The sequence below is a fragment of the Sinocyclocheilus rhinocerous genome, unplaced genomic scaffold, assembly GCF_001515625.1.
Source record: "Sinocyclocheilus rhinocerous isolate Xijiao unplaced genomic scaffold, SAMN03320098_v1.1 scaffold68, whole genome shotgun sequence".
NCBI classification, from domain to species: Eukaryota; Metazoa; Chordata; class Actinopteri; order Cypriniformes; family Cyprinidae; genus Sinocyclocheilus; species Sinocyclocheilus rhinocerous.
The window spans coordinates 1423910-1446856 of record NW_015666487.1 but is presented as its reverse complement, the minus strand read 5'-3'; the positions used below and the strand labels follow the sequence as shown (position 1 = coordinate 1446856).

The following is a 22947-nucleotide window of genomic DNA, read 5'->3' as shown; positions in this document are numbered from 1 at the left end:
AACTCTGCAGGGCTGCGGCTCTCCAGGACCGGAGTTCGCCACCCCTGCACTAGAATGTCTTTCTCACTTCATCAACCAAATGGTAAACAGCTGTTTACCTTGACACACCGCCACTTCCCCTGACCAGCTCCCATTGTAGTTGCACATCACTATCTCTTTACTCTGGTCTTCAAGTTGGTGGCCTTCATAACAGCTGAAGATGCAGAAGGTGCCAAAGGTGGGTTCTTCAGATGAGCAGTTCATATGCCCGTTGATAGGCTCAGAAAGCTGTGGGCAGAGCACTGCTACAAAGTTGAAAAAAGACAAAGTGTTTAGTATGATAAAATTCACTTAGGCTAACTTATTTTTTGAAATACAATAAATTAACCTGTAAATTCATAAATTAGGAAAAAGTTTATTGATTACCTTCACAGCGAGGTGGTTCCTGACTCCACCTTGCTGCTTTTGTACAGCTGATTTCTGAAGCTCCCTGGAGGTGAAATCAACTGAAGCTACTGAAGCTGCATTTGCTCCCATATTTAAAGCTGGAAGTGCAGCTCAGCTCTCCATTGACAAGGGCTGGGAGGGCTGGGCAGTGAATAACTGTGAGGAAAGGGGGAAATTTATGAACAGATCAGACAGTTTTCATGAGAGTTTTTTTCAAAGGAGCGATTGCAAAATATTCATCAGATGTCTTTTTGTTTGCATAATATAAATGCTACTCACGTTCACAGGTTGGTGGTTTGCTTGACCACTCTGTGGTAGAAGTGCATCTTGTCGTACTGGAACCCTTTAGTTCATAACCTTCTTCACAGGAATATTCACACTCAGAGTCATATGAGAAATTTTCATGAGGATGAGAGCAGTGGACACTAGCATGATCTGGTGAGGTGACGTCCTCTGGTTTGCATTTTATAACTGAAAATCAGAAAAAGAGAATCATCATTAAACTCCAAGAGCAGAGATGTTAAAGAGCAAAGAGCAGAACTACTGCTGAACTATTGTAATAAAGGTTTTTCTAAGTAAATTTAAACCCGTCTTACTTTCACAAGTGGGTTGTGAATCATTCCAGTGTCCCGTTGCCCCACAGAACAGTGTAGAGGAGCTGGAGTCTCGCAGCGTGTATCCTTCTTCACACATAAACTCACAGGTGGATTGATAGCTGAAGATGTCCATTGAATGGAGACACTGCATTTGGCCCTTCTGTGGTTTGATCAGCTCTGGACATTGAACAACTGCAAAAAGATGTCAAAGTGTTTTAAAAAGCATCTGATCAAATGTCTCATTTTTTTTTTACAATGTAAATTTTAAACTCCAAAAGCAGAGATATTGTATAACTATTGTAATAAAAAAATGTTCTAAGTAAATTTAAACCCGTCTTACTTTCACAAGTGGGTTGTGAATCATTCCAGCGTCCCGTTGCCCCACAGAACAGTGTAGAGGAGCTGGAGTCTTGCAGTGTGTATCCTTCTTCACACATAAACTCACAGGTGGATTGATAGCTGAAGATGCCTTTTGGATGCTGACACTGCATTTGGCCCTTCTGTGGTTTGATCAGCTCTGGACATTGAACAACTGCAAAAAAGTCAAAGTGTTTTTAAAAGCATCTGATCAAATGAGTCATTTTTATTTTACAATGCAAATTCAACTCACGTTCACAGGTTGGTGGTTTGCTTGACCACTCTGTGGTAGAAGTGCATCTTGTCGTACTGGAACCATGTAGTTCATGAGCAGAGATGTTAAAGAGCAAAGAGCAGAACTACTGCTGAACTATTGTAATAAAGGTTTTTCTAAGTAAATTTAAACCCGTCTTACTTTCACAAGTGGGTTGTGAATCATTCCAGCGTCCCGTTGCCCCACAGAACAGTGTAGAGGAGCTGGAGTCTTGCAGTGTGTATCCTTCTTCACACATAAACTCACAGGTGGATTGATAGCTGAAGATGCCTTTTGGATGCTGACACTGCATTTGGCCCTTCTGTGGTTTGATCAGCTCTGGACATTGAACAACTGCAAAAAAGTCAAAGTGTTTTTAAAAGCATCTGATCAAATGAGTCATTTTTATTTTACAATGCAAATTCAACTCACGTTCACAGGTTGGTGGTTTGCTTGACCACTCTGTGGTAGAAGTGCATCTTGTCGTACTGGAACCATGTAGTTCATAACCTTCTTCACAGGAGTATTCACACTGAGAGTCATATGAGAAATTTCCGTAAGGATGAGAGCAGTGTACACTAGCATGATCTGGTGAGGTGACATCCTCTGATTTGCATTTTATAACTGAAAATAAGAAAAAGGGGATCATCATTAAACTCTAAGAGCAGAGATGTTAAAGAGCAAAGAGCAGAACTACTGCTGGACTATTGTAATAAAAGTTTTAAGTTAATTTAGACCCGTCTTACTTTCACAAGTGGGTTGTGAATGATTCCAGCGTCCCGTTGCCCTACAGAACAGTGTAGAGGAGCTGAAGTCTCGGAGCGTGTATCCTTCTTCACACATAAACTCACAGGTGGATTGATAGCTGAACCGGCCAATAGGATGTTGGCAGTGCATTTTGCCATCCTGTGGATTGATCAGCTCTGGACATTGAACAACTGCAAAAAGATTCACAGACATGTCAAAGGAAAGTGTCCTTGAACAGCATCTGTAAATGTTCCTCAGCGTAAATTCAACTCACGTTCACAGGTTGGTGGTTTGCTTGACCACTCTGTGGTAGAAGTGCATCTTGTCGTACTGGAACCCTTTAGTTCATAACCTTCTTCACAGGAGTATTCACACTGAGAGTCATATGAGAAATTTCCATGAGGATGAGAGCAGTGGACACTAGCATGATCTGGTGAGGTGACATCCTCTGGTTTGCATTTTACAACTGAAAATCAGAAAACAGGTAACATGGTTACATTTCACACGTTTCATTTTTAACATAGATATATTACCAGTATCTAGAGAAATATTACCCACCATGTTCACATCGCTCTCCATAGAAACCCCCAAAGCATGAGCATTTATGGCTGTTTATGGTTTCGACACACTCTCCTTGACCACTGACACAGGAGTTGTCTTTGCAGGATGCTGAGAAAGAAAAAATGGATAATTACTTATTACATTACATTACATTACATTAATGAATGTGTTTATTCAATGAATAGAGCAGAATGACCTTTCTTTCATTTAAATTGAAAAATGCATAGGTTGGAAGACCTTACAACCCATTGCCAGGGGGTCCACAAAATAATATTAGGGCCATATGATTTCCACAATAGGGAAAATGTGGTCATAAAATGTAATTGATTTTGTAATGCGGGAATGTTATGGAATTTGGCAAAACATGGATGAATAAATCAAAAGCAGCCTAATTTTAACAGTAAAGCTCTGTTATGCGCCACTTTGTTTGACAAAAAATTAAGCAATAGTTAAATAAGTTATAAAATAAAAGTTGATAAATTGTTGTTACATTAAAGTTTTATTATTCAGTTAATGAAATCTCATCAAATATGCTTTTTGATTACGACAGTTTAATTTACCCATTAAAGAAAAATCCAGAAAAATTAAAACAGAAAAAAAAAAAGTCATCTAAGAGTGCAAATTGTAGTATGCATATGCTTAAACACTGTTATAATTATGAGGCGATCCTTGGAAATGTTTTCTCCCCTGTATGGGGTCCCTAGCCCCCCAAAGTTTGTGAACTCCTGCCTTGAAAAACTTTAGAATTGCATAAAGACTACCTACCCGTGTAGCAGAGTGCAGTCTTCTTCTTCAAGCAGGATTCATCATTCCATTTGCCTTCATCTTTCCCTCTTTTAATGTATATTTCCACACAGTCTTCATTATTCCCTCCATTATTGGGCTCCTTATCTGCCCAGTTCTCGGCTTCCTTGGTAAGTGTCTTATTAGTTCCCACCCAGGTCCAACTGCCATTAATTTTACGAATGCCAATCCAGTAATATCCTCTGACTTTTGGAAGGATACTGTTGAGGTGATAAATCTCTTCTTTGTTCTGGATGGCTACCATGTCTGTGTAATGCTGCCTGCACCAGTGTCTGGCAGATTCCCAGTTCATAGTGAACGTTGAGGAATTGTATGACCAGCCTTCAGTGCCTCTCCATAAGTTTAGCACTGCAGAATTAAACCATTGCAACTTTGAGTAAACTATGTTTAGAGGTTGTATATACTCAGTTGAGATTTTACACTAGTACGGTTTGCTTTCTTACCTGAAGAAATAAGAACAAGGGAAGCCAAAAATTGCAATGATACTTTGTTGAAGATACCCTGCAAAATTAAAGAATTATATCAACTGTATGAACATAATAGTTATTGATACTAAAATTATAGAAATGCATAATTTAAATGCTTTACGTACCATTGTCAGCTGTACAGCTATGAAATGGTCCTCTTAATGGTCGTCTCTGGACTTCTCTACTAATATGATGGTTCTGATTTGAGAATCTGGTCTGGTAATCGCTCTGTTGGGGTATTTATAAAGGAGCTCATGCAGCTATGGTTCAGAACTTCCCTTCCCGGATCCACGTGCGACATCAGCCAGCAAAAGCAATGGAATTCTAATTTGTGGAAATACCCCTCTCTAACTCAAGGAGGAAACACTTTCTCTTTTTTACACTCTCAAGGCGTTAGTTTGCTAGGAAGTGACCTCTCAGGAAATACTGTAGAGCTTTTAGTGCTGATATGGCCATAGCAGGAGGAATGCATATTTTCTCAGTATATTCAGAAATAGAAATAACACTTTCATGATGATTTTTTTTTAAATGGTATAAAATGTATTTATTTATTTTTTGTGTGTATACAATTACAACTTTCACTTTTTGGTGTGAAAAAGTAATCAACAGGGAGATCTAATGGCAGAAACACTCACATTTCCTGAATATTTTCAGCTCTGTTTGTAAAGGAAAAAAGGATATAATGGGTCGAGAGGGGAATCACTAGGAATTGTTGCCAGTAATATTCCATTGGTGCCTTTACTGTATCTTCCCAGTTACTTGGAAATACAATTAATGGTGACTTTTTCTACTCTGTGTTGCAAATGACATGGAAAATATACCATAACATTTTAAGACAATGAATTAATTTTACAAACTGATCATGCAAAAGTAAAAATAACAATAATAATAACACTTATTACAAGGAACACCCATACGAATATTTACAATTCAGTTTAAGTAAAAATCAAAAGTAAGACAGGAATAATTGTATGTGAAAGTGAGACATATTTGCTTAGTAATTAAACCTATCTGGCCTGTTTCAAATTTTCTTTGTTTAAAAGCTGTTATTGTACTTAAGATCCCCAGAGGTTTCTCGTTTTGAAGTTTGAGTTTTTGTAGCTTTATTTCTGTGTGACTTGACCCTTTTTGGATGCCACTCTGTTTAATGTGTTTGAAATATAATGTGTATATAATGTGTATTTAATGTGTACAGAAATAGCTGCCATGAGGGCACCGGAAAATTACTAGTAAGCAAAGAAGAGAAAAGAATAATAATAAATGTGTGTCAAAATAATTTGTGAGAGTTAACTTATCTAATTGATAAAAAAACTCATTCAAACATATCCATTTAAAAACAAATCTGATATAAACATCTCCAATGAAGGATGATTGTTTCTATTCTTTTTATTCACCTGAATGATCAGAGTGGATGAATTTATTTACAATGATATAGTTATCACATCTTAGACTGGGCTAGAAGCAGAATGAATTAATTAAAATGGTACATGTGGAAATGGTGATGATGCAAATAACATTTAAAAAATATTTGAAAAAAAAGTCTGACTTTCTATGTTTCAAAAGTACAGCTTGCTAGGAAAAGCTGCACTATATAAAAAAAAGTGTTATTCTACATGTGATATTTATCGTTTTATTTGGGCAAATGTATCTGATAGAAATTATGTCACAACTAAGGGACAGTTGCAAATAAAAAACATTTTCGCAATAAATACTTGAAAGGTTAATGATTGTGCTTTGGATTATCACAGTTTTTAAAATGTAGGCTAATAAACATTTTTATGATGATATTAGGCTTATGATAGATTCAGTTCAGTTTTCAGTTTATGATTGAAAGTCTGGGTCATGGTTTAAGCAATAAAATCTCTACATAAAAGGCAATAGAAAAGTAGCAATAATTGTTAAATTGATAACATCAAAGCTTAAATAAACTTCATATAACAATAACAAGTCATACAAAACAAACAATCAGACAGACATTTTTGGTGTTGGTGAAAATGCACAACGTCCTGGTTACTCCAAGATGATCCTCTTTCATTCATCTTTTATGGCATTCATTTGGGATTTTTTATTTATTTATTTTTATTCTAGATGAACAACATGGAAACATTTCCTAAAACAAGAAACACAGGAATTAGGCCTATTTTTAATTAGATACAGTAGCTATGCTGATGTGGGCCTGGAGGGAAAGTCGGCAGGTCTGTAGAAAGGAAGAGGTTGTGAGAGGGAGATAACAGGCACAAAGTCACACTGACAAGCTACTTTTAATTTTTTTCAAGCTTGACGTAAACTGTATGAAGAACCAGACAACAACAATAATAAAAACATGTCTGAATTTATATTTTGTACTAATTAATTTACTCCATTGATAGATTCTGCCCCTTTCTTCAAAAACATTTACAGTTAAGTTTCTACCAATATTAATCCATTAATTCACTCATTCGTTCTAATTTACATTTATCTTCGTGTTATTTTTATTACGTATTTCCGGTTTGGAATCTGTTGATATAGCATACCGGCGCGCGTGATGACTGTATAAGGTTCGTTTGACTGTTGCCTGCAGCTGCCACAGCGAAGATGGCAGACGCTCTGAGCAAAGTGCCCGATGTCGACATTGATCCGGAGGGAAAGTTTAAATACATATTAGTGAACATAAAGGTTAAAGGTGGAACGGAACAAAAAGTGATAGTGAGGGGAACTAAAACTGCAGAGTACCACAGTAAGTGTGCACGCTTGCAAGTGCAATAGCGCGACTGTCTGTTTCTGCAAGCCAGCGAGTTAACTTTATCCTTCTCAGCCAGCTCAGCAGTATTTATAAATCAACTGGTTACATCCATTGACCACTCTGTTCATCACTGTTTGTGGGCATTGAGGGAAACATCTAGTAACGTGTCAATATAAAAAAACGTCAGTATAAATGATTGACAGGTATCATTGAATTAATTTTGAGGCTTGATTGACATGCTAAGTTTTGAAGAAGATATAGTACTAGCCGCTGTAGGAATGTGTTTTGTTGGTGTGTTTAACTGTTGTCAGTCTCACCAGACTGAAACTTACAGCAGATCTCAGAATAAACATGATCATGATCACTTCTGGAATGGTTCATTACATCACTCAACTTTTTTATTTAGATCACATATTTGAAAAAGTGAATCCTGCTATGGAGGCTTTGGGACTGGAGTGTAGTTGTCTTGGTGGTGGCAAGATTGACCACAACAACACAGAAAAGAAACTTCGGGTGTTTGGAGAGTCTACGGTAACACCCTTAACCATTATAACAACCACTTAATATTGTGACATAAAGTTACAGCAGGGGTTACATGGGCACCTGCAACAACTACAGTATCATAGAGGCACAAAAGGTAGAAGTAGGCCTACTATTCAGATATTTATCTTTCTTTATTTCAAATAAATTTCATACGAGATCAGATCACATCTCATAATTATCTATGCTGATGTGGGCCTGGAGGGAAAGTCGGCAGGTCTGTAGAAAGGAAGAGGTTGTGAGAGGGAGATAACAGGCACAAAGTCACACTGACAAGCTACTTTTAATTTTTTTCAAGCTTGACGTAAACTGTATGAAGAACCAGACAACAACAATAATAAAAACATGTCTGAATTTATATTTTGTACTAATTAATTTACTCCATTGATAGATTCTGCCCCTTTCTTCAAAAACATTTACAGTTAAGTTTCTACCAATATTAATCCATTAATTCACTCATTCGTTCTAATTTACATTTATCTTCGTGTTATTTTTATTACGTATTTCCGGTTTGGAATCTGTTGATATAGCATACCGGCGCGCGTGATGACTGTATAAGGTTCGTTTGACTGTTGCCTGCAGCTGCCACAGCGAAGATGGCAGACGCTCTGAGCAAAGTGCCCGATGTCGACATTGATCCGGAGGGAAAGTTTAAATACATATTAGTGAACATAAAGGTTAAAGGTGGAACGGAACAAAAAGTGATAGTGAGGGGAACTAAAACTGCAGAGTACCACAGTAAGTGTGCACGCTTGCAAGTGCAATAGCGCGACTGTCTGTTTCTGCAAGCCAGCGAGTTAACTTTATCCTTCTCAGCCAGCTCAGCAGTATTTATAAATCAACTGGTTACATCCATTGACCACTCTGTTCATCACTGTTTGTGGGCATTGAGGGAAACATCTAGTAACGTGTCAATATAAAAAAACGTCAGTATAAATGATTGACAGGTATCATTGAATTAATTTTGAGGCTTGATTGACATGCTAAGTTTTGAAGAAGATATAGTACTAGCCGCTGTAGGAATGTGTTTTGTTGGTGTGTTTAACTGTTGTCAGTCTCACCAGACTGAAACTTACAGCAGATCTCAGAATAAACATGATCATGATCACTTCTGGAATGGTTCATTACATCACTCAACTTTTTTATTTAGATCACATATTTGAAAAAGTGAATCCTGCTATGGAGGCTTTGGGACTGGAGTGTAGTTGTCTTGGTGGTGGCAAGATTGAGCACAACAACACAGAAAAGAAACTTCGGGTGTTTGGAGAGTCTACGGTAACACCCTTAACCATTATAACAACCACTTAATATTGTGACATAAAGTTACAGCAGGGGTTACATGGGCACCTGCAACAACTACAGTATCATAGAGGCACAAAAGGTAGAAGTAGGCCTACTATTCAGATATTTATCTTTCTTTATTTCAAATAAATTTCATACGAGATCAGATCACATCTCATAATTATAAGGAGACCCTTTAATATGCATAAAATAGACCGGATATGTAAAGTGAAGAAACCCGCAGTGCATTAAAACAAGTGTTGGCCTTTCATATCTTTCATACAAATGTTATTTGTTAGAGATGTTCTTGGTGTTTTGAGTCAAAGCCTGCTTTTAAAGAGATTATCTCACATTTCTTTTCTTTTTCTAGGGATATGGGAAGGCTGACCATGCTCTCACAGTGGAAAAGCTCAAATCTGTCTTCAAAGACTATGAAATCACTATGGAATAAAAGTCTAAATTGATCACTCTAAATTCATGGGCATGAACATTTTGTGAAAGTATACAATTTGATAACACTTCAGCTATACCTCATTTTCATTTGGATAAAATTAAATAAATGTTCACTCACTGGTCTGTCAGCAGTGTCAAAGTTGAGGTTAGATTACTGACCTTGATAGCGAGGTCTAACCTGCACAGGAACTCTGCATGTGTTTTGCAGAGTGATAAACATATCCAGTCTCCTGTCTCCATCACGGAATGTGTCTGTGTAGAGATCAGGGACAGATAAAAGAGTGTCTGTATGATTCATCATATGTCTAATTTGCTACTGGAATTCATTGAGATATTTGGCATTGAGATACAAGCATTCAGTGTATGGATTCATATTTGGTGAGAAAACATTTTACTGACTCAATCGCTCTGTTTTCATCATTACAATTAAATTGTAAAGACCCATTATTGTGTGAAGTCTTACATTTATATAGTTATAGTGTGTATAGTGTGATTTTCAGTAGAACCCTTCATGGATCTTATTTTATAGATGGCATGTGTTTTGAACATAAGTGATTTTTCTGTATGATTCATCATATGTCTAATTTGCTACTGGAATTCATTGAGATATTTGGCATTGAGATACAAGCATTCAGTGTATGGATTCATATTTGGTGAGAAAACATTTTACTGACTCAATCGCTCTGTTTTCATCATTACAATTAAATTGTAAAGACCCATTATTGTGTGAAGTCTTACATTTATATAGTTATAGTGTGATTTTCAGTAGAACCCTTAATGGATCTTATTTTATAGATGGCATGTGTTTTGAACATAAGTGATTTTCCCATCCTGTTTCTTAAGTTGAAACCTTTACCGGTTTCCTCTAGCCTACCCTGAGACCCTGAATATGACCCTCATTGTCCATTACCATTAAGAGGTTAAACGAGAGAGCTTGCACAGCAAGACTATTTTTACACTAAATAGTGTATTCATTGTTCAATTAAAGTTATCCTAAAAGGTGCCAGTGCCAAGTGTTTTGTTTTTTTAGCAGAGGCCTTCTCAAAAAGGAAAAAAGGTTTGATATCATTTTACAGTGTCAATGCCACAGCGTTATTCATTTAAATTCAAGGTATTCTTTTTTATTTAGAACAAAACTTATGTATTAAGGCTGAACAAGGTAAAGTGCTGTGATTAATTGCGATTTATTTTCCCTGTGAAATTCCCATCTTCCTGTGACATGTTTAGAGTCTATTTGAACATAATGGGGCTGTATTTGGAAGTTCCTGTAGATGTTATCGCCATCATAGTCTTCTGTTAATAGGCTTTTGTTTCCCTTAGCATGTGGCTGGCGCATGTGTTTGCACTTACCGTCAAGGATTTTCAGAAAAATCTGAAAGTGTCACTTTGAAGTAGAGAGGTGTGGCATATAGTTAAACACAATATTGGTAGCCACTGTATGATCTCCAGACAGTATTTTGGTAATTTGATCAGTTTAGGAATGTGCAGCCCCTGTTCCTGCACTCACTTACAGGAACCACTGGATTATTTTCATTCATCTAAATGTAGTCAATCAGTCTTCATTACAAATAAATATATGATTATGAGGAAGTTGAAGATGTGCATTCAAAGTAACGTATTGTGGTGGAGACAAGAGCACATCAGACATTAACAATGTAAGAAATATTAATGATATCTCTATCCCCAAGATAACTATCAAAAACTTAGGTCAAAAACTGTATATCTTAAAATAAAAGCAACAGAAGCACTAAAATGTTTCCTTTGTTTTTTAATTTACATTTGCTTTGTTTTCGGGGTGTGATGAGTGAACTTCAGTGCAGCTGAGGCATTGATTCTGTGATTAGGATGGTCCACAGAGCAATTAAGCTTGTTTGGGGGTGGGCGGGGATAGTATTCATGACACTATAAAATAGTGCTACAACACCTTACTGCAGTGTGGCTGTGTGGTAAGATGGTGGCTGTGGTAATGGGGCTTAGGCAATGTGTGCTTGGGCTTTTAGTGCTGGCTGCATTTGATCATGTGTACAGTGCCAGACCAACGCCCCCGGGTGCTGACGGAAGAACCTCAAAGGGTTGATTCTCTGCTTAAGGAGCAGTGGGATCCAATCCAAGGTCCTTATGAAGTTCAATCTCAGAGGCCCCAGCTGGCCCCACTTACTACAGATCTGGCACCTTCAAGTATTCAGTCCAAACAATAATTGCTGGGCCCTGTCAGGGAGCTGACCTGGAAGTTCCCAAAGGTCCCAGAAGAGCCAGTACAGCCGGATTTTAACTTTGAGTTGCAGCAGCCTCAACTTTCCGGCAGTGTAGCTGTCCAGTGTTGGGAAAATGGGGTGCATGTGGAAGTGAAGCAGGACTTCTTTGGTACTGGCCAGCTGCTTGAGCCCTCTCTATCTCTAGGGGGCTGCGGTGTAGTGAATTCGGATGCAGCTGCCAGAGTTCTGATCTTTCAATCTGAACTTCAGAAGTGTGGTAGTCAGCTTTTGGTGTGTATTCTGGCTTTTAACCATGTTGTGAATTTGCTCATTGCCAAAGTCCTGCCTTTGATGGCGGCCTTCAGGTCATCTGCATTGTTGGGTCTGGTGTCTCTCATCTTCCTCTTGACAATACCCCATAGATTCTCTATGGGGTTCAGGTCAGGCGAGTTTGCTGGCCAATCAAGCACAGTAACACCATGGTCATTTAACCAGCTTTTGGTACCTTTGGCAGTGTGGGTAGGTGCCAAGTCCTGCTGGAAAATGAAATCAGCATCTCCATAAAGCTTGTCAGCAGATGGAAGCATGAAGTGCTCTAAAATTTCCTGGTAGATGGCTGCGTTGACTGTGGACTTCAGAAAACACAGTGGACCAACACCAGCAGATGACATGGCAGCCCAAATCATCACTGACTGTGGAAACTTCACACTGGACTTCAAGCAACATGGTTTCTGTGCCTCTCCACTCTTCCTCCAGACTCTGGGACCTTGATTTCCAAATGAAATGCAAAATTTACTTTCATCTGAAAAGAGGACTTTGGACCACTGAGCAACAGTCCAGTTCTTTTTCTCCACAGCCCAGGTAAGACGCTTCTGACGTTGTCTCTGGTTCAGGAGTGGCTTGACACGAGGAATGCGACATTTGTAGCCCATGTCTAGGATTCGTCTGTGCGTAGTAGCTCTTGATGCGCTGACACCAGACTCAGTGCACTCCTTGTGAAGCTCCCCCAAATTCTTGAATGGATTTTGCCTGACAATCCTCTCAAGGCTGCGGTTATCCCTTTTGCTGGTGCACCTTTTCCTACCACATTTTCCTTCCACTCAACTTTCTATGAATATGCTTGGATACAGCACTCTGTGAACAACCAGCTTCTTTAGCAATGCACTTTTGTGGCTTACCCTCCTTGTGGAGGGTGCCAATGACTGTCTTCTGGACATCTGTCAAGTCAGCAGTCTTCCCCATGATTGTGTAGCCTACTGACCCAGACTGAGACACCATTTAAAGGCTCAGGAAACCTTTGCAGGTGTTTTGAGGTAATTAGCTGATTAGAGTGTGACACCATGACTTTCCAATATTGAACTTTTTCACAATATTCTAATTTTCTGAGACACTGAATTGTGGGTTTTCATTATCTGTAAGCCATAATCATCAAAATTTCAAGAAATAAAGGCTTGAAATATTTCACTCTATGTGTAATGAATCTATATAATATATGGGTTTCACTTTCTGAAATGAGTGACAAAAAATATTGACCTTTTTCATGATATTCAAATTTTTCTTAGATGTACCTGTATGTCTGGATTACGTTCATTACACTCATCTAGGGATATGCCGGTATCAAATTTTCATGTTGCAATTAATTGCTGATGCTTTTATCACGGTATGCGGTATTATCACGGTATTGAAATTTAGTTTAAAAAAGTACTGTCATAATACAGTATAACAGGTTTAATAACATTTTTCTTATAACAAAAATAACTGAACATTTAAATGCAATAAAGCAATACAGAAAAATGTATAAAGTTAAAAGTTTTACACAGATTAAAGTGCAAAAGAACTATAAAGACCAATAGGTATCACTTTACAATAAGACCTCATTAGTTAACCTTAGTTAATGCATTAACATCACTCCTTGTGAAGCTCCCCCAAATTCTTGAATGGATTTTGCCTGACAATCCTCTCAAGGCTGCGGTTATCCCTTTTGCTGGTGCACCTTTTCCTACCACACTTTTTCCTTCCACTCAACTTTCTATGAATATGCTTGGATACAGCACTCTGTGAACAACCAGCTTCTTTGAACTTTTGTGGCTTACCCTCCTTGTGGAGGGTGTCAATGACTGTCTTCTGGACATCTGTCAAGTCAGCAGTCTTCCCCATGATTGTGTAGCCTACTGACCCAGACTGAGAGACCATTTAAAGGCTCAGGAAACCTTTGCAGGTGTTTTGAGGTAATTAGCTGATTAGGGTGTGACACCATTACTTTCCAATATTGATATTTTTCACAATATTCTAATTTTCTGAGACCCTGAATTGTGGGTTTTCATTATCTGTAAGCCTTAATCATCAAAATTAAGAAATAAAGGCTTGAAATATTTCACTCTGTGTAATGAATCTATATAATATATGGGTTTCACTTTCTGAAATGAGTGACAAAAAATATTGACCTTTTTCATGATATTCTAATTTTGAGGTGTGTGTTTTTCTTCACCTCAAAGATGACTGGATGTTTGAAAGGCCTTCAAATGTTTTCTTTCTGGGTGATATCTTAAATATTCAGGCATCTGTGAAACAGTACAACCATGTTCCCCTTCATATATTTGTGGACAACTGTGTTGCCACTACAGGCCCTGATGTGAACTCTGCTCCCATGTATTCATTTATTGGAAATCATGGGTAAGAACATCTATGGAGTTCTCATACAAGTGTGGAAATCAAGGTTCTCATGAAACCACTTTTGTTTCAGTTGCTTGACTGATGCAAATTATGCAGGCACCATGTCCAACTTTCTGCCCAGAGTGCAAGATGACGAACTCCAGTTTCAGTTGGAGGCCTTTAGGTTCCAACAAGAAAACAGTGGTGCTGTATGTATTTGTGCGGTGTTTTTCAAGTGCTTTTGAAGTTTGTTGCATATAATAAGTGGCCTGTCTTTGCAGATTTACATCACTTGTCTTCTAAAAGCAAGTGCAGCTATGGTGCAGGTTGATATAAATCATAAGGCTTGTTCTTTTAGAGCAAATGGATGAGTCTGGGTGCATGATGCAGCTCTACTGTGTAAATGCATCCTCTAGACAAATTTGTTTTTAGATGGGTATCTTCTGATGGAGGTGTGTGGCTGCTGTGACACAAGCTGTGGATTGAGGACTGATGGTGTGTTGAAAGTTCCAGGTACACTTTGCATGTGATTGAACACCAAATTTGAAGGTTTATCCTGGCTGTTGACTGGTTTCCTCCATTTTGCTACAAGTTTCCAGTGGGAGGGAAGAGCCCAAGTTGGTCCTCTCCAGGTCTGGGAGAACCAACATCAAGCCAAACATGTGATTTTTGATTTCTTTTAAATAAAGCTTTAAGTACTAATGGTGTGTGTGTGGTGGTGGTGCCATTAATTGTTTTTTTAAATGGGTTAGAACCATGAAGTCACTTAACCCCCTTGTATTTTGTGTGATTACTGTGTATTTTCTAAGGCCCTTAAACCCCCCCCCCCCCCCCCCCCCAATTCTGGCTGAAGGCTAGTTTCTATTGGGTTCACTAGCTTCTGCTGACACATGGGCAATACTAAAATCTTAGTTTACATGTTTGAGTTTACATTTATTCATTTGGAAGATGCTTTTATCCAAAGTGACTTGCAGTTGAGGAAAACAAGTGATTCATCATAAGATGGCAGTATACATGACAAGTGCCTGTTATACAAGTTTTTAATCACCGTTCAAAACAAAAGCAAGGACAGGAGGACATTAAGGGAAAAATGAGGACATGGAAAATGTGAAGTTTTTATTTTTTTTATAGGTGCTCATGGAAGAGATGAGTTTTCAGTTTCTTAATTTCTGAGTGGTTCATTTTTTTTGGGTAGAGCTGGGTATAGGTCATTCCACCAGTAAGAAACTATGAAAGAAAACGACCTTGAGAGAGATTTTGTGCCTTGTGCTGGGACCACAAGGCGCGTCACTCATTTACTGACTGCAGGCTTAAGCAGTCAGTAAGAGCGAGTGGAGGTAGTAGGGTGTGGAGCCTGTGGCTGTTCTGTCATCAAGCTCCAACAACTTGAACTAGATGCGAGCCATGGCTGGAGGCCAGTACAGAGAGATGAGAAGCTGTGTGACATGGCCTGTCTAAGGTTCAATAACAAGATGCGCAGCTGCATTTTGAATCATTTGCAGAGGACTGATTGCACATGATGGAAGTCTAGCCAGAAGAACATTGCAATAGTTCAGCCTAATGACAAGGCTGTGTTGCATATTCTGTTAGGAAGGGCCTAATCTTTCTAATGTTGTTTAGTGCAAACCTGCATGATTGTGTTGTTTTTGCAATATGATCTTTAAAGGTCAGCAGATCATCAGGGATAACACCAAGTTTCCTGGCCAATCATGATGGGATTATCATTGATGAGCCTAGCTGGATGGTAAACTGTACTGATGGGGAGGCTGGGAAAATGATAAGCTCGGTCTTTGCCAGGTTGAGCTACAGGTGATGTTCTTTTATCCATGCCGAGATGTCCGTCAGGGTGTCTGAGATCCGTGAAGGTACTGTTGGATCATCTGGTTGAAATAAGAGGTAGAGCTGCATGTCATCAGGATAGCAGTAGTAGAAAAAAAACATGTGCCTGCATGATGGGTCCCAGTGATGTAGTGTATATAGAGAAAATGAGCGGTCCAAGAACTGATTCTCTCCTCCCCAAGCAACTCTGAAGGACCTACCTTGAGGTAAGACTTAAACCAGAGAAGTGCATTTCCGGTGATGCTTAGTGATGAGAGGGTGGACAGAAGGATTTGATGATTAACAGTACCAAAAGCATTAGATAAATCTCGCAGAATGAGAACTTATGATTTGGACTCAGCTCTTGCAATCCATAGTGATTCAGTGACTGACAGCAAGGGGGTTTCAGTTGAATGGCCACTTTTAAATCCAGATTGGTTATCGTCCAGCAGGTTGTTCTGTGAAAGGAAAGAGGAAGTTTGGTTGAACACAACACATTTTGATTTTGCAATGAAAGGGAGGAGAGACACAGGCCTGTATAGCTGGCCTGTTGTAGGTGTCTATTGTAGGTTTTTTGAGAAGTGTGGTTACCTGAGCCTGCCTGAATGCGGAACGACGAGTTGTCTCAGTGAGAAATTCGTTCATTTCGTGTTGACTGTATGATCAACATCCAATAGGTTCTGTACAAGAAACAGAAATAATTAGTTCACTTCCTGAGTCTTCGGGTTTGAGTCTTTTATTCATCACGTGACAGCCCCATAGACTATAGGCTATGTAGTCTGGAAAGAGAAATTATTAGTTAGTTTCCCCGAGTATTATAAGTCCAAGTCGTTTGTTCTTTTATCATGTGACGTGACGGCAGCAGTGGATACAGAAATTGGTTAATAATTTCCAACCATCCTTACAAACAAGTGCGTCGTTGTTTCTTTATTCTTGTGGTTAGGCTACGTAATGTTTCTTGTCTCAAATTTTATTTGAGCTTTTTATTTCTTACAATTTATAAATTTGTGAATTTCTGTAATGGTTCTTTTCCATAACATTGAATGTGGTATAACAGCTGATTGATGCTTAAAACTTTGTCTGTGTGATGGGGAAAATCACTTTGATAATTCCTAAATATAACAACATTACAAGAAGATACTGATCCGGGAAGCTGTCACATTACAAAAGAAGGAACGACTTGAACCCGAAGGTGAATTAATCATTTCTGTTTCTGCTAGGCTACAGACTGCATAACCTTGGGCGTATTCCAAACGGCTTTTTTGCTCCCTTGAAGGGAACTTTGGGAAGGGGATGCCATTTGTAGAGATGTTCCAAATGAAAGTGAACAATTGAATCCCTTCTTGAAGGGCCCTTCCAGAAGTCCGTTAGTGAAGGGAACATGCGATGGTCACTTCACTGAAGTGATTTCCTTTTGTGATCTTGTGATCTTTGGTTAGGAGACAAGGCCAAATCCTGACTGATGGCGATCCATGCTTGCCTTATTAGTTCTCGGAGTTGATCACAATTTGTGGACTTCTGCTTGTCCACTCGCCTTTTGAGGACTGACCACAGGTTCTCTGTGGGATTGAGATCCGGGGAGTTGCCTGGCCACGGATCCAAAATTTAAATGTAATGATCTTCGAGCCACTTTATCACTCTTGCTTTGTGACATGGAGCTCCATCATGCTGGAAAATGCACAGATCATCACCAAATTGCTCATGGATCGTTGGAAGAAGTGGCTCTTGCAGGACGTTTTGATACCATTCTTTATTCATGGCAGTGTTTTTGGGCAGAATTATGAGAGAGCCCACTCCCTTGGTTGAAAAGCAACCCCACACACGGATGGTCTCAGGATGCTTCACTGTTGGCACGACACAGGACCCATGGTAGCGTTCACCTTTTCTTCTCCGAACAATCAATTTTCCAGATGTCCCAAACAGTCGGAAGGGAGCTTCATCAGAGAAAATAACTTTGCACCAGTCTTCTGCTGTCCAATCCTTGTACTTCATGCAGAATTTCAGTCTGTCCTTGACGTATAGATCATGACATACTCATAGATCGATTACAAAACTATACAGGTATTCAAGGGCAGGCTTTAAGATGGTTTAGATCAGGGGTGTCCAAACTCGGTCCTGGAGGGCCGGTGTCCTGAAGAGTTTAGCGCCAACCCCAATTAAACACACCTGAACCAGCTAATCAAGCTCTTACTAGGCATACTAGAAACTTAAAGGCAGGTGTGTTGAGGCAAGTTGGAGCTAAACTCTGCAGGACACCGGCCCTCCAGGACTGAGTTTGGGCAGCCCTGGTTTAGATCCTACCTGTCCGATCGCTACCATTTTGTTCATTTAAATGGGGAGTCATCTCAATTATCACCAGTAAAATATGGAGTGCCACAAGGATCTGTCCTAGGTCCTCTGCTATTTTCAATATACATGTTGCCTCTTGGTAAAATTATTAGAAAATACGGGATAAGCTACCACTAAATATTGTAGAAACTTAATTTGCTGTAAAGTTGCTTTGCAACGATTTGTATCGTGAAAAGCGCTAAACAAATAAACTTGAATTGAATTTTGATGCAAAGCGATGGTGGCTGCATGTGTTTCTATGGAGGTAACCATTGCTAACAAGAACACAATGACTGGAAGCGCTTCTTCCCTCCTTTTATAGCAATCAGTCTGCTCTTACAATCTAATTAGTATGATAGTAATTTTACCTGACTAGTACTCATTCAAACCTTCTCATGTGGTGCTGATATGATTAGTCAATTAATGTTAGCTGGTCATTTAGTGTCATGTGTCAAAAAAGTTACATTAGTTTTTTTGTGAAAAGTTCATTTTTTTTTGGCCAATGAAGCTTTTAGCAATTCTTTAAAATGCATCCGATCACTCTACACAATAATCTAGAAACAATGTGAATGAACACCACAACAGCTTAAGCAGCAAACTTTGCAAAACACAAAATGCATGTCACTGCCAAAACTTTTGGCCATGACTGTAATACAAAAATGTAATTGACTTAATTTTAATGCCTAATACAAAATATTTTTCACCAGAGATAGATATAATTAAAGACGGTAGTGTAAGCCAGTTTAGTTAGAAAAAGCTTAATATGAAATAAGACACAATTAGACAATATTTGAATAATAATGAAAAAAAATGTATTTGCAACAACTGATGGAGTGCTGAATGCTGACTCGGGAGGAGAACTAACAGACTGCACAGCCAGCTAAGCAATGAATTAATCATTTCTGTTTCTTATAATTTGGGCTTGGATGCATCATAGTTTATATAACGTGATCAGTGTTTGCGTAAATACATGTGTTGGGGAATTTGAATATTAACATGTAACATTTTAATTATATTCTGCTGAAATGAACGAAATGATTTGAAAAAGGATTCGTTAATTTTGCTGAACGAGATTCAAAGATCCGAGTCAGTAAAATTATCCGAACTTCCCGTCATACAAGAAGTATACAATATTCTGACCAATCATCGTAGAGTGCGCTGTGAATAGGAAATAGGACCAGTGCCGTAGGACTTCGCCTACGGCGCGAAATTGGGACTTGGGAGCGATACCAATTTCACTTTTATAGGGGGATTCGTAAACGCTGTACTGTTATTGACACTCGTAAAACGAATACAAATGTAATGAGGAAATTTTTATATTGTGTGGCGTTAAATAGGAACACATATCGCTTAGAACAGTCAACCAACAGGTTTTGATTTCTTAAAGAAACCCCATGCAGTGCTGACGAATGAAATCGCCCAGAAGAATGTGTAGATCTCAAACAGATCAAAATATGTAACGTATACAGGATCTCATTATTGTCCATAATTATCACAAGAACGCGTTTATTAATCGCTATTGTTTCCCTCTGAGTGAGTCGGTAAGTTCTAAATAGATAATAGTTTTGAAAAATGTGTATGAAGCTAAAGTTAGTTGAGTTAGCTTCAGATTGAACGAATAAAAAACTGTTCCCTTTTTACTACGAAACCATGTTTGGACATCGATTTATCGGCGAGTTACTTGTTTCGTAAATATATAAAATCGAGTTAAGTTGCAACTTTGTTGTCAGTGCAGGTGTGTTTTGAAAAAAACGTGACCACAATGTCTCAAGTGACCCTTTTGGATGAGGTCTCTCAGTGGAACCAGGAGACCTGTCAACAAGAGCTCAAAACGGTCCTGCCCAAACTAGTTATATCCTTTCCTGACTTCCTTCACAAATTCATTTCACTTGTAGTTCAAGGCAATGTATGAATGTACATACACATGTATTTGATCGTTTAAGACTACCTTAGTGTCATTTATGTAACCAAGTGAGTAAGATTGGCCTTGACACTTAAACGCCATGCACCATGACACTGACATCTGGGAAAAGCACACAAGTAAGTCTGACCTGTCATTAATAAGAAATTGTTCTAGACCTGGCATATCTCTGGACCTCCAAACATAAGCTTATATATATATATATATATATAAACCTGTTCTAAGTTAATTTTGAGGGATTTCTAAGCAAGTTAGTTAAAGCAAAAGTGCAAAATAAGAGTCCATGTGATCATTTAATTAAATTATCTTCAACAGGCTCCTGTTTTTAAATTGTGGAAGCTTTCATTGCTTTTCTCAATAAATGTTTTATTTTTATTACCTACTTTGTTGATTCTTTTTTTTTTTTATATATATATATCTCCACAGATATTCTTCAAATAATCACAAGCAGGTTCCTCCCTCATCTTTCTTTATCTGAATTAGAGACGGGGTGTTTCTCCACTGTCTTACCCAAGGTTTGAGATTTAGATGTGGTTTTGAGATTTAAATGTCGGTTTTCTAGTTGGGCTGAGCATTTTTTTCTATTTGAGTACTTGATAGCTCATTTAAATAAGTACTTGAGTACTCAAGGTATCATGAAGATAATGAAACCGTTTTAAAAAAAAACACACTGTTAATGGAAATAATATGATTTAAAAAAAATAACACCGCTAGTTGTAATTAATAATACTTTTTTTTTTTTTTAAATGCAACAGCTGAAAGGAATAAAGTTGTTTCAGACAACACAGTTGTAATGAATTATGTTATGTGTTGCATGAGCTAAAGCTGAAAAGTGAATAAACACCGGTAAAATGAAGCTTCTGAAAATATTCTATATATAGCCTGAAATATTTAACAGGAAGCCTGTTTATATGTGTTGTCATGTACGATCCACAGGTGGTAAAAGTGTTTGCCAGTCTTTTGGAAGAAATCAGCAAGCAAATTGGAGGCCTCTCTAGTCAGAACACAGAGCTGCATGTGTTTTTGCGAAATATCTTGAAGGTTTGAATATGCTCAATTGAAATAGAAATGAAATTTCTTTATTTGCTGGTCATAGTGATTTCTGCGGTTGTGTTTTTGCCAGATGATGGTCCAGACCCTGGAGTCTCTCTCTGGCTGTGTGCATTATGTCTGTTCCTGTGAAGAGTCTGTCTCATTTGATGCCATTCGCTCTCTGCCCTCTTGCATTCTCAGCATCCTAAAGGACACCTTCCAGCATTGCAAGGTACCACATTAATTTTTATATAGTGCACTGGACATATTTTTACACCATCAACCATTAATTGTGAGCACACCTTTATAAGGTTGTGCCGATAGACGATAGTATCGACAATAGTCAGAGATATCGCCTGTGGCTGATGCCTTTGACGATATCATTACAAATATTATTATTATTAGGTTAGTATTATTATTAGGCATGTTCATTTTAACCGGTTAACCGTTAACCGACCGTAAGAATTTTGACCGATTAATACAATCAGTTAGGGTAAACGTACCTATTAAGCTCACCAAAATCTACATTGAGACATTTTTAGTGCACAAGATATTGGTTTCAGTACAAAAAGTTGTTAAAATAAAATATTAATCTCTCACACAAAAATGTTTAATTTTATTTTAAATGACAAGCATTTCAATTAAGATATACATCATTAAATTCAAAAAGTCTGGCTGTGCTTAATGGGTACATGTTTGTACCCTTTAAGCACACCCCTGTTCCCATTAAGCTCACATCATGTTTTATTAAAAATTATTGTTTATTTTAAGGAATTTTTTTTAAGAATAATTGTAAAAATATTTTTTGGAAGGTACAAAGTCAATCACAAAAAAAACAGAACACTAAAATCAAGCAACAAGACATTCAAGTCATTCAGTTATATATATTCATAATGAAGTGTCATTTAAGCACATTGCAACATCTATACTAGTCCATGTTCAGCTAAGTAACATTCGAAAATCAAATAAAACACACCAATACAACATTTAATTCATGGGGATGAACACAGAAACTTGCCTCATTATGAAACCTCTTTTTAAATGGATGTCAACTTATCTATAGTCTCTTATGGCTGGAATACACTACATGATTTTTGCCCCGATTTTCCACAGATTTACTGTCTGGAGAAGTTGATGCTAGTTGCCAAAGGCCAGAGCCAGTCTGTAGATTTGAGTTGACAGAATCTATAGAAAATCGATTAACTTAACTTAGTGACAACCATCAGTTTATATGTAAGTCTGTTTATGAAGTATTTACATAGACGTTCAGTGTGGAAGAGCTTAAAGAGAACACACTGAGCATATCTCAGTGTGCAATGATCTGATTGACTTGAAATTACAGGAGGTATATAGTAACAAACACATCAATTGGTTAAGACATCAAGTAGGATAATACTTTTTTTTTTCTTTTTATAATCTGATCTCAAAAATGGAAGTGTGCTTAATGGGTACGTGAGCTTAATAGGTACGTTTTTTTTTTTCAGTAATTTATCAAAATATTTAAAAAGGTTTGCTGCATGGTTAAAATACGCTACGCATATAAAAAAAAATGTTTTTTTAGAAGAAAAAAAAACATGTCGCATTTTATTATTTCATGTTAACATTTCATGTCAAATGTTTACAAACATTATAATAAACACTGTAAACATAGCTAGGCTATTTTAGTTCCCCTCACTCCACAACAAATCCTTTCAATTAACAGTATTTAGAAAAGAACAAGAATTAAAGAAGCAATAGCAATATAAACGACAAGCCAAAACGAATTCATTTAGGCTAAAACAAAACTGAAACCAA

At 37.9% G+C, this 22947-nt stretch overlaps 2 protein-coding genes and 1 pseudogene across 2 annotated transcripts in view; 2 read left to right on the top strand and 1 right to left on the bottom strand.

Annotated features, from left to right (window-relative positions):
- The window catches only part of LOC107732370 (E-selectin-like), a 27196-nt gene extending 20373 nt beyond the window's left edge, over positions 1 to 6823 (bottom strand). The window contains exons 1-7 of the mRNA XM_016543665.1: positions 6725 to 6823; positions 4188 to 4245; positions 3706 to 4092; positions 2938 to 3048; positions 2654 to 2845; positions 2379 to 2570; positions 706 to 897 (exon numbers count right to left, since the gene is read on the bottom strand). Coding sequence (XP_016399151.1) covers positions 706 to 897; positions 2379 to 2570; positions 2654 to 2845; positions 2938 to 3048; positions 3706 to 4092; positions 4188 to 4245; positions 6725 to 6823 — 1231 coding nt within the window. The remainder of the gene's footprint in view (positions 1 to 705; positions 898 to 2378; positions 2571 to 2653; positions 2846 to 2937; positions 3049 to 3705; positions 4093 to 4187; positions 4246 to 6724) is intronic.
- A 1165-nt stretch (positions 6824 to 7988) lies between these two features.
- On the top strand, positions 7989 to 9684 carry LOC107732399 (14 kDa phosphohistidine phosphatase). Its single transcript, XM_016543719.1, has 3 exons — positions 7989 to 8211; positions 8624 to 8748; positions 9125 to 9684. The coding sequence occupies exons 1-3, from the start codon at positions 8070 to 8072 to the stop codon at positions 9203 to 9205; spliced, it is 348 nt and encodes a 115-aa protein (XP_016399205.1). The 5' UTR covers positions 7989 to 8069; the 3' UTR covers positions 9206 to 9684.
- Positions 9685 to 11073: 1389 nt separating this feature from the next.
- Positions 11074 to 14548, top strand: LOC107732369 (zona pellucida sperm-binding protein 3-like; annotated as a pseudogene).
- The last annotated feature ends 8399 nt before the right edge of the window (positions 14549 to 22947 follow it).